The sequence below is a fragment of the Pteropus alecto genome, unplaced genomic scaffold, assembly GCF_000325575.1.
Source record: "Pteropus alecto unplaced genomic scaffold, ASM32557v1 scaffold155, whole genome shotgun sequence".
Classification (NCBI taxonomy): Eukaryota; Metazoa; Chordata; class Mammalia; order Chiroptera; family Pteropodidae; genus Pteropus; species Pteropus alecto.
In genome coordinates, this window is record NW_006438113.1 from 14,305,430 (window position 1) to 14,317,705 (window position 12,276).

The following is a 12,276-nucleotide window of genomic DNA, read 5'->3' on the forward strand; positions in this document are numbered from 1 at the left end:
ACGCAAACGAGGCAATGTAGATACCTGCATTAGACTCCGGCTTCGCCATCCTGTATGCACCTCAGTCTTTCCCATCCTGTAGGCACCTCAGTCTTTCCATCCACATGTGGGTGTGTTCAGTGACTTTGAGAGATAAAAGCCTCTCTACACAGCACTTCGCATGGTCTTTAACTATCCCGTCTGCAGGTGTCTTCACTTGCAATGCCTCAAGGAAATACCAGAGGCCAGAGAGGTTCTCCAACTGGCCAAGGTGACTCACTGGTCAGCAAGAGAACCGGGACAGACACGGTTTCCTAATTACTGGCTCTGTGCTCCTTCCCCTGTACTTTCCTTGCTCTGCCCAGTGAGAATCCATGCCAGGGGCTTCCTGGGGCAGGGAGATGTGGGAATTCAGGTGGCATTAATGCCATAGCCCCATCCACTCCAGAAGTGGCATGGCTCCCTTGCCTTAGTAGAAAGTATGCCACTCCAGTGTGATCTGTAGGAGGCCTTGTCCACCTCCCACAGATAGAAATTGTCTGATCTGCTCATTTCCAGTTTCACACAACCCTGGGAAGGAAGTTCAAAAGCCATAGTGAGCCCAAAGGTCCAGGCCCAATGAGCCCCTCTGCTGTGGTGTGTGCCAGCCCAGCCACTCCTCCTGCCTCGTCGGCAGGATCCTAACCCCTCTTCCTGCCTGTCTGTGGCTCCTCAGGCTGCCCAGCCCCACCTCACAGCTGTGGGTAGTGGCCGAGAACTTATGTGTCTGTCCCCTTCTTAGCACCTAGCCACAAGGGGAGACATTTTGACCTTATGGATTCCCTACAGGAACCATCGACTCCCAGCATGCTCCTGCCTTCCCTCAGGCAGCCCAGGGCCCTCACGATAGTTCTTTGCCCCCGAAGGTCTTTCCTCACAGATCCACCATCTGCTCTGCTTGCTTGGCCTGCAGATGACCTCTCCATGCCCCACTCCTTCTGTCTCCCAAGCCCATTTCCAAACTCACCTCCTCTGAAGGGCATGCCATGATCCGCCCCGCCCAACATCGGCTGCTCCCCTCCTCAGCATCCCCTCGGCTGTCGGTGTCACTATGTAGGAATTAATTTGCCCTGGTGGACGCGTCCCAGCATGAGAGTCTTTTGCGAGCACTGCAGCAACACGTGCATGGTCTGCGCCTCGAGCTAGACCGTGAGTACCAGGGGTCCAGGGGCCATGCCCTCTGGGCCCTCTGTGTCCCCCAAAAGTCTGCAGCGTGGCTTCTCGGCTGGGCTAGGTGGCTGCTCTGCTGGGCGGGAAGGCCTCTGGTGACGCCTAGCCCGGGAGTCTCAGAAGGGTTTGCGGGCTCAGATAAGGCCAGAGACTCCTCTTCCCTGAATGGCCCAGCCCTTCTCCAACACCAGCCCTTTACTTTGGCCTCATGGTGACCTGTGTGGGGCCTCTCCCTAAGGGACAGAGTGTTCCTGGGGTTCTCTAACCCGCCCTTCCTCTCATAACGTCTGCATCTGCATCGGAGGCTCAGGCCCCTGAGGGACACAGCCCTACAGATAATCAGGATTCTCACTCCGCTATTCAAGCCTCCCTGAGACTGCTGAATATCTGAAAGTCACCAGAGGAAATGTGCTGGGGAAAATAAATTTCACTTTAGAGACTCCTGAGTGAAAGGTGTGTGTGAACATCACCAAAGCAAAAAGAGTCCCTTTGGCGTGTTAAAACACTGACTGTGAGGGGCGGGTCCCACTCCGCAGTGTCTTTTTCTAGGTTCAGACACAGCTCTCAGTGCCTCCTCTATCATTTTATTTATGCTTCTGAACTTGCTGTTCTGTATCACTGAGCGTGGGCTGAGCACCTATTAAGCACCAGAGATTGTTCATCCGACACTTCTGCTTACTCCTAACAAAGCGGGAGGAAAATGGGATCCCCATTCCTGATGCAGAAGCTGAGGTTCCAGGAACCGAGATACAAAAGCGAGCATGGCCAGGACCCATGCTAGGCACTTCGACCTGCCCTGACCAATCTGCACACTTGCAGGGTGGGCGTTATCCACCCCATTTCCCACAGGAGGAACTTGGGGCAGCGCAGTCAAGCAAAAGGCCATGACCACCGAGCAACCAGGGCGGCTCCAGCTAAACGCTGCAAACTCAGTGCTCCTCCCCTCACCCCAGGCTCCTCTAGCCAGGAGGACAGCAGGAGGCCTTGAGGTCATACCCAAGGTCCTTCTGGTGACCTTGGCTCCCACTAATAGGTGCTTCCTGGCTGGTGAGAGAAACCAAGCTGTTGCCCAGGATGACAACAAAGCTGTCATACTGAACTAGCTTAAACTAAAGGAGGCATCTAGTCCCTCAAGGGGAACAGACAGCCCTGGAATGTGGCTGGGCAAGAACAACAGGCTTCCTTCTGGGCCTCCATGGCTTGGGCCTAGGCCAGCCTCCAGACTCACAGTTCCCAACATCCCAGGTACCTCCAGACAAGAGGGAAGGGAGGATCCGAAGTGCAGACAGTCTTGCTTTCACTTTGAGACAGCCAGACCCTAATGCCATGAATGGCAAATACTGCAGGGTGGGAGCAAAACTGGCTAGAAATCAAAAGACCTCAGGCCTCTCTGGCTACACTGACTCCCTTTCTAACCTTGAGAAAGTCACCTCCATCTCTGTGTTTTTCCATCAGTAAACAGCAACAATGAGAACTGCCCTCTCGCCCCCACCTACAGCGGCGCAGGAGCTCCATGGCACTGGATTCCTGAAAACACTGGCTTTTCAGAAACCTGTGGTGGCAAAGGCAGAATGGTACCCAGCATCATTGCCCTGCTCGGGCCTCTGGCCACCTACTCTCTGTTATCCAGAAAGCTGCACTCTCCCACTGCGCCTCTCAGGGTGCCTATAGGTATGTCACAAGTGAACGACCATGATAACATCTGACATTTGTACAGTTCTGTACACGTTCCAAGTGTTTCCACATCCATTGTCTAATTTGATAAATGAGCAGATAGAGCAGGACTCATTTACCCCACCTGACAGATAAGAAAACTGAGGCACAGGGAGCTTGATGGCCATGGGACAATACTGCTCAAGTTGGAAGGATCCTTTAGAAATAGATTCCAGCTTTCTGATCTTACAGATGAGGAAATCGAGGCCCAAGAACCACAGGAACCCACTGCTTTAAATGCAGTGCTTCTGTCCAAACTTCTGAGCCACAGAATCCACTGTGTAGCAGGGTGCTGTCCAACAGGGATACAATGCAAGCTACATGTATAATTTAAAATTTTCTAGTATCCACAGTTCTAAAAAACAGGTGAAACTAATTTTAATAACATTTTATTTAACCCAATATGTCCAAAATATTCCCACATGTAATCAAGATCTTAAAAATTATTAATGACCTATTTTATATATTTTTTTGTCATACAAAGTCTTCGAAATCCTGTATACATTTTACATTTAACAGCACATTTTAAATCGGACATAGCTGATGGCTACTCTTCTGCACAGGACAGTTCTAGTATTCCAGGCACAGGACCATTACAGGAGCCTTTAGTGATGGTTTCTGCTGGGAGACCACAGCAATGCACTGCTTTGCAAGTCACGCCTGAGATAACAATCCAGGCTCTGCGTGCATGGTGAGAGCTACCTACTAGTGTCAGACAGACCTGTGTCCCCATCCCAGCTCTACTGCTTCTGTCCCCAAGATCCCATCAATTCCACTTCCTGAGTCTAGCCTGCCCAGCATGTAAGATGCAGATAGAAATACCTACATCTAAGCTTGCTGGAAGGACTCAACAAAATCAAGCATGTGCATATTTTGTAAATAGAATAGAACTTGGCACAGGTGAGGTGGTGCCTATTATAATGGTGGCCTGGGTCTCCTACTTCACTCACTCCACCCACCCAGAGAGGGTCTCAGCAGGCACAGGACATCAGAGAAATGAGTCAGACTGAATAATGGCTAAAGGTAAAACCCCTGTGTCAATCAATCAAGGAAATCAGCTGCTTACAGTATGGCCGGGCACAGGCCGGGGGAAAAAAATGCTGAACCATCTCTAGGAGTGGGCATTATAGGGAGCTTTAGGGGGTGTTCTTGAAGGTTAAGCAGTGCCCTTCCTAGGGGTCCTCTTTTAAATGCAAACAAGGATGGAGGAGGTGGACAAATGGAAAGGGTACAGGGAGAAATAAGAAAACCAGGAAAAACTCCTAACATTTTGCTGTAAATGACTTTATTGGGCCAATTTCCTTCCCAAGTGGAGGGAGTTGGTCAACACTTGAGCAGCTGGGTCGTGGAGAGGTGGAGAGATGGCGACCTCAAACCAGTGTGCTGGTGTTGGGGAGGGTGGTGAGGAAGGGGAGGTGGGAGTTGGGGCACCTGGAGGGTGCTGAACCCAGCTCTGCTTCTCCCCTAGCTCTGTCCCTCCTTAGATCTATTTCCCTAAACAGCAATATAAGAGAATGGGGGTTCTGAGTCAGGGGACCTGGTAGTGTTCCTGTTCCTATCACTCATGAGCTACGTGGTCATCGACAAGTCACTTCAACACTTGGGGGACTCGGTTTCCTCATTTCTAAATGGAGATGATGCTTTCCTCCAGGTGAATAAAAACAGGGGCTCTCTCAGTAATTCCACTCCCACGCGTATACCCAAGAGAAAGCGTATGTTCACACAGGAAAAACGTGTACACAAATATTCACAGCAGCATATTCATAACCTCCGCAAACTGAAAACACCACAAATGTCCATCAACTGACAAATGCATAAGCAAAATATGGTATATTGATACAACTGACTATTATTCAACAATAAAAATGAATGAAGTAATGATACATGTGACAGAATGAATGAACCTTAAAAATATGCTAAGTGAAAGGAACAAGATACAAAGGGCACATATTGTATGATTCCATTTATATGACATGTCCAGAAGAGACAAATCCATTTTTTTTTTTAAAAAAAGTATATTAGCAGATGCCACGGGCTGGATGGGAGGAATGGAGCGTGACTATTTAATGGGTATGGGGTTTCTTTTGGAGGTGATGAAAATGTTCTAGAAACAGATGGCGGCAGTGGTTGCCAATCTTGTGAATGCACTAGAAACCACTGAATTGTGTACTTTAAAATGGTGAATTTTACACTATGTGAATTATAATCTCAATAAAAAATAAAAGCAGAGCTTCTGCCATCAGACTTGGGTCTAAATGCTGGCTGGCTTTTCAGTTTACTGAGTCCTTATCCGAAAGTGAAGATCATAATAGTACCCACTTCACAGGGGTACTGTGGGGATGTGATGCCTTTCAGCATAGTACCTGGCAGTAAATGTGACAGGCACTGATGTTGGCCTCGATTAGTGTTATTACTACTTATGATTAAATAAGATCTATGATAAAAAATAGATAGGCCCCTAGTAGGCATTCAGTGTGCCCTACCCTCCAGGTCTCAGTGTCTGAGAGTCTGTAATCAAGCTTAGGATCAGATAAACAAGATCCGACATTTTCTGCCTCATGCAGAAATGGACCTCTCCCTTGGCTTCTGTTTGCAAAGGGCTGAGCTGCAGACTTCACATTTCAGTTTTCCGTGCTGCAGGGGCACAGCCACCCTCTCCTTTTACGGAAGACAGCCTGAGAGGCTGCTGGCTTGAGTTTTCTCTAATAGAGCTGGACACGCTTAGGGGACTGATAAGCCAGTCCTGCCCAGGTTAGATCCACCCAGGAAGAGAGAGGGTGTGTGAGCAAAAGCACACATGTGTGTTTTAGTTCCCATAAAGTTTAACGGATTCACAGCAAAGCAAAAGGGGCCACAGAAAGTCCTCATAAACCTTTCTCTGCATCTACTCCCTCTCCTCAGTACTGTGCAAACATTTCAGCAGCAGCAGTCAATGGGGCTGGCTCTGCTCACAATGAGAGCTGTCAACTTCATTCAGTAATACTTTGCAACAAGGGCTCTGCTTGATAAGGTAGATAGCTAATTTTAAACTAAGCCCGAATGCTGTATGTGAATGGAAATGGAAATAACTGAGAAGAAACAAACTCTTTAAAAATTATCAAAACTTTTAAAAGGTTTGACTGTACCAAGGGTTGGCGTGGAACAGGAACCGATACAAAGTTCCGATGGCAGTGTGAACTGGCATGACCGCAGAGGACGGCAACTTGGCAAAACCTTGAAAATAGGAAGATGCGCACGTTCCTTCATCCAGTGATTCCAGCCCTAGGTACACAGCCTAGAGCCTAGAGAAACTTGCATGTGTACTGGAAGAGATGTGCAAAATTTGTTCATAATTTGAAAAATTAGAAACCCAAATGCCCATCAAAAGAATAGACAAACTAACTATGGTACATTCGCACAATATAAGAGCATACAGCAGCCTAAATTGATAAAATAGAACTATATGGATTGACATGGAAAAATCCCAAATATAGAATGTTGAGCTAACAAAAGCAAGCTGCAGAAGGATACACAGAGTAAAGCACCATTTACAAAAGGTTAAAATCAGATAAAGTAACACGATATGTAATAAAAGTATAAAACCATGCATGGAAATGATAATCACCAAATTCAGGACAGAGGTCACCCCTGGACGGAGAAAGAAATGGGACTGAAGACGGCACAGAAGAGGGGCAAAGAAGAGGTTTCGGGTGTGCCTGTAAAGTAATTGTAATTGTGCCTGTTATTTCTCAAATGAGGAATGGATATCCAGATGTTTGTTATGTTAACTTCAATATTTGTATGCACCTCAACTATCTCAAAATAGAAAATTAACTCATATGTATTGATTTGTGGGGGGGGGGGATTAAAATATACATATTCCAAAGTAAATCATTAAAATGAACAAAGACCAGTTTTTCTTCTAGAGGAAAGCAGCAGAGGGACCAAGGACAGCTCTCTGGATCCCATTCCGGATTTTCTTAAGACTTGAAAAAGCCACTTATCTCCTCTGGAACTCCAATCCCTGTTTCTAAATGGGGAATAAAATCTCTGCTTTCTGACTGCAGCACAGAAGGCGGGCAGCAGGATGACCAGGGGAGGAGCTGCAAAGGGGAGGGAGCTGCCCTGGGACACACAGGGATAATACTTGCCGTCCTGACAACCTCACTGAGGTTTTTGAAAGATTAAATGAAAGCACGCCACACACACATACACACACGTACATTTGTGTATAGTGTTAGATATTTATACAGACACACATATGCATATACATAATTGATATCTGATGACACCCATAAAGTGTTTCAAAATGCTCAGAGATATTAAACCATTAAAAAGAGAGAAAACAAAACTACATTTTGGTAACTATTTATTTGACTCTCCCTCACAAAGTTTCTAAGTATAACACACTCTTTTGTACATCCAGAGCCTGGCTCTAAGCAATTCCTAAACTAGGATTTCCCACCCAGGATCTGACCATTGGCCCCTATCTGCTCTCATGGCATTCTATGCTTTGCACTTATCATAAGACAGAAAATAATTATTACGCTTCATGAGAACAGGGACTATTTCTACCAGGTTTTCAGTTGTTCCCCCAACCTAGCACAGTACTCTGCATATAATAAAGAACTCAAACATTTTCTGAAGAAACCATTAAGTTCCCATGATTGAATTTGATTGTAAAGTCTCTCAAATCAAGAAGCAGGTGCCAGCAGTCCAGCCACGACTGCTTCCTGGATGTGGAGGTGTATGGCTGCCTCTTTATCGCGTATCTCCCCCGGGGCCTCCTCAGGCATGCTCAGAGCTGACTGGAGTGCCTGCTTCTATAAGGCAGGAATCCCTGACTGCGGACACACACGGAGACAGTACTAGTTACGCCAAATCAGTCTTTTTAGGAGAAAGCTGCCCATGTCTTCTCCAGAAACCAGCAGGAGTGTGGGAGGACAGCACAGCATGGCCAGATGTGAAAGTCCCTCACACCCACCCACTTTCCCAGTTTATTCCCTCACGACAGTCCCAAATTATCAAACCAAATGAAGTGTTGGGGCTTCTCTTGGGGGAGAACTCCTAGGAACTCCTATCTAAGGTAGAGGGGGCAGGGATTATGAAATGAAGTTTCAGTGAGAAGTGAGACTCTCATGGATGCTTGTATAACATCAGATCAAAAGGTGGATGAGACATTTTTCAAAATTAGAAATTTCTAATGCTCCTCTTTCTCTGAGGAAACAGACCTTGGGTAGCCCTTTAACTGCTAAGCATACTCTCCCCTACCCTCCTTGGTCAAGCACACTGAAGACTCCTGGGTTCTGGCCTTTGAGACCACTCACATCTGCAACTGCGGATTAGGATTACTTAGGGCCGGGGATCCCACCCAGAGAAAATCCACCGGCGTTTGCACACCATCTTACAAGGCTGGAGGAAAGAAAGTCTATTCTTTCTTTAGAGGCCAAGTCCTGACCTTGCTGACCTCATCTTCCCTTCCTAAATAAACAGAAGACTATGCAATACTTCACCCTCCTGCAGGCTCCTAATGGCTAAACTGAGTGGAAGAAGCTGTCGAGAAGAGAGGCATGTTAAAAGTTACTTGAAGGTCGAAGGACCCAGTCTCTAGCTGCAGAATTGTGTCTGGGATTCTGATGAATGGAATCTTTCACAAGCAAACATGTGCCTCTTTTTCCTCCTATAACCATGAGAAGAGTGAAAGGAAACTATGTTTTGTGCTTAGTTCAGTCTAATGCCAGAACACCCTTTTCACAGGACCCCATTAATCAATATTATGCAGACGCAGTCTGGAAAATGGAGCTCCACACTGGGAAGCCAGATATTTGGCCTGTTTCAACCCAGAATATATTTATAAAGTTGAATTACTGACATATCTCACAGGCAATGGGGAGCAAAATGATACCCTTTTCATGATCACTTTTGTATCCTAAGCAATCCCTGAAAACGTTCCCTGACATCATCTCCATCTTCCCTCCTTCTACCCCCAGGCCAGTGGGGAAGAAGATGGATGAAGGTTAGTAGGAGACACCAGGGCTGTCTCTGGAGCCCCAGAGGCTGCCTAGGGCTGAAGGGCTGAATCATCATCATGGCTGCCTACACTGACAGGTTTTTTCGGAGGGCTGTCCTCACTGGGTGCCATCATGTCTTAGGTAAGGCACAGCTCCCACAGGAAGATCAGGGTTTGGAGTCCTGCACCTCCAGCCAACCTTTCTCATGATATGTGGTGGGTAGGAAGTGCCGGTCTCTAATAAGTCTGAGTCCCAAGAGAGCAGATGCAGTCCCTGAGCATCTGCACAGGTAGCGGTGGGGAAAGCTGACTAAGCCATCAAACAAGTGCCTGCTATGTGCTCAGGAAGCCCAGGAAGCTTCCTGGGGACTAACCCACAGACGGCAATGCCACACAGCCCATCATGCAGGCCAAGGTGATTGATGCCCTGGCAAGAATCTACACCTCCACCTTCCTATAGAAAACAACATAAGAAGTCCTTTGTATAAGGAAGCCATCTTATTTTTAAGAATCTCCTTGACCAATGTTATCTGGTGAAAGCTTTGACCTCAAGACCCTACTCCAGCCTGGTTCGAGGCCAGATGAGGGCGGAGAAGGAATATCAGAATCCCGGTCGCAGAGGAGGAAGGGATTTGAGAATCAATTGATTCAGAAGTCTCACATTCAGATGCCTACAGGAGCTTGGTGGATAGAATGAGAGTCAGGCCACCATGGGGAGTGGAGAGTTCTGGAGCCACACTGGACACTGCATGCCTGATAAAACAGGTCCCACTGAGTGTAGTCTGAACCTCTACCCAAACTCAGCTCTGGAAGCCACACAGGTGGCGGTAAGTGAAGATGCTGTCAACTTACAAGGTCTACCCACTCCGGTGGTTTGTTCTCTTGAGCTACAGAGGGTACCACATGCAGGGAAAGGGCAGTGAACTCAATCAAGGCCTTAAATTTCCACTCTTAAATGGGAAGAACATCAATGATACACAACACCACTGAAGAAAACTCATGAAATGCACATGTTGGCAGACACAGCTCCCTGAGCTCACTGGCTAGGAGGAAGCTCCAGAGCCTCCATGAGTACCATAGTTTGATTACTCCAGAGTCACTGTCACTTATAGCCATGAGGAACCATGCAGATTCCCAGGTCTATCTCCTAAATACCCAGGTCCAGTCCTCACTCAGTGCAAGATCCAGGATCCAAGCAGCATCCTCGGGGCCTCTGCCTCGGCACCTTCTCCTCAGCAGACTTCCGAGAGGAGGCTGGTCAAGTTCCCAGTGGAGAGGGGCGGAGACCTGGGTAACATCCAGGCTTGGCCTCAAACTCACCAGGTGACCTTGATGAGGTCACCCTCATCAGGCCTGTTTTCTATTGTGCCAGAGAAAGGAGTTGTCTTAGTCGTGTATAGGCAGGGAACTGAACATCTTGTAGTTTGCAGGACAGAAAATCCAAGCCTGTTACCCTCTTCTCTCACCTGCAGGTAGCAGCCCCCTGTTTGAACTCCAAAGTGAGTTAGTCCATCTAGTCCATCTCAGCTTTCCTCAGTAATAATGTCACCCATTTAGAGTGTGGGTGGGTCAGGAGGCTGTGCCAGGCCTGGCATTGATAAAATAGTCTTTTCCCTACTACAGCTTAGGCTGTTTCTTAAAAGCATGGTTGCGAAGCTGGCATACAAGAGAAACACACCTTTAAGACCTGCCGGCAGACAGTATTTTATGTTAGATGTCAAAGGCAGCAACACATCCGGGTAGGGAGATGCATCCATGCCGCAAGTACGAACATGCCTTAGCATACACGTCAAAGCCTCCATTCCACTCAAAAGACCAGTCTCTTATTTGAACTCCCTGGGCTGGCTGGAAATTACGGCTTTAAGAGAGCGGTCACGTAGAGGAATAAAAAATTCCATTTAGACATGCCGCTCCAGTCCTGAGGCCTATGAGCAAAGTTTCCGGTGGCCTCCGCGCCCCTCCCCGTTCCGGGAAGTTGGGCCGGTCACCCGTCGTCGGATTAAGGAGCAGCCGCAAAAGCTGGGACAGCCAGGGTGACAGCTTCCCCCAGGCACCTGACGCCCTCCGCCAGGAACTCCAAATATGGGATGCCTGGCCTCCAGCCAGCACCCTCGCCTGCTGCGCGCTCACCTCCCCAGCATCTCAGTGATCATTCCTCCGCCCACGGCACTCAGACCATTCCGAACAGGCCCTGCGGTCCGGCCCCCCGGTCCCCACACGGCCACCTCCCCCCATGGCCCGGGGGCCCATCTGACATCCACAGCCCGTTTCAAGGACACTGCAGCAAGCAGCCCAGTCTCAGGGGTTTCCCCCCTCCCCCGGACGGACACACACACACACACACACACACAGAGAGAAATAATCCGGGGAGAATTAAAGGGCGAAGCCTTTCCCCAACGCCCTGCAGTCCAACTAATGCTGGCCTGGGGAAGGCCGGGCGGAGGAGGATGGAGGCGGCGGCGGCGGCGGCGGCGGCGAGCGGATGCCGGAATGCAATGCCGCGGCCAGAGCGCGGGGCGGTGGCGCGGGAGGGGCTCACCTTTTTGACTTGGTCATCCTTCAGCTCGGTGAAGTAATAGGCCAGGAGCTGCGCGGCGATCATGCTGGCGATCGGGGGCGCCGGGCGGCAGGCGTGGGGCCGGCGTCAGTCCTCCGCAGCCTGGGCAAGCAGTGGTCCTCCGGCTGCTGCTCGGCGGCTCCGCCTCCTCCTCCCGCGGCTCCTCCCCCACGGCCCGGGGCGCGGCGGCAGCTCGCGCGCTCCCCTCTCCGCGCTCCCGTCCCCGGGAGGGTGACAGCCGCCAGCCGGCCAACCTCCTCCGCGCCCATTGGCTGCCGTTCGCCTCTGCAGCGCCCGGCGGTGGCGTCGGGGCCAGGGCGGGGTGGTGCGGTGGCCGCTACCTCCCGCGCCGGAAAAGGGGCGGGCGACGCTGCGAAATCCCCCACGGGCCGGCATCTCCCTGCACGTCCCCCACGTAGGGAGCCGGCGCGGGGGCGGGAGGCTCCCTCCCGCGCGCACCGTCACGCGTGGCGGCGCCGTGGCGGGAAAGTGCGGGGAGTGGGGAAGGCGCTGCTGGGACGAGCGCCCCGAGAGGACTTGCTGTTAGCTGGGCAGCCCACGGTGGGGGTGGCGGTTTCCTTCCTCGAAATGAAGCCTTGCCCCGGGAGTTCCGTGTTTGGGGAGACGCCGTGAGGGGGCTGTCAGAAGTGGGCGTGGAAAGCGAGCTGGGCCTGTGCGGGCGGAAGCGGGAGTGCAGAGGCTTCGCCGTCCTCTCACCCGCTCCCCGCGCCAGCCGGCCCTCGTGGGCCCAAAGGCCAATTGCGGAGCCCCACCTGGGTCCTCACGCGCAGCGCATCACCCGGTCCCGCCCCGTCCCACCCCACCTGGG

General features: G+C 50.2%; 1 protein-coding gene across 1 annotated transcript in view; it reads right to left on the reverse strand.

The window, feature by feature from the left end:
- HK1 (hexokinase 1) overlaps window positions 1-11,515 on the reverse strand; it is a 57,028-nt gene extending 45,513 nt beyond the window's left edge. The window contains 1 exon segment of the mRNA XM_025049356.1: window positions 11,430-11,515. Within this exon segment, the coding sequence (XP_024905124.1) occupies window positions 11,430-11,492 (63 nt within the window). The 5' untranslated portion in view covers window positions 11,493-11,515.
- Between the last annotated feature and the right edge of the window lie 761 nt (window positions 11,516-12,276).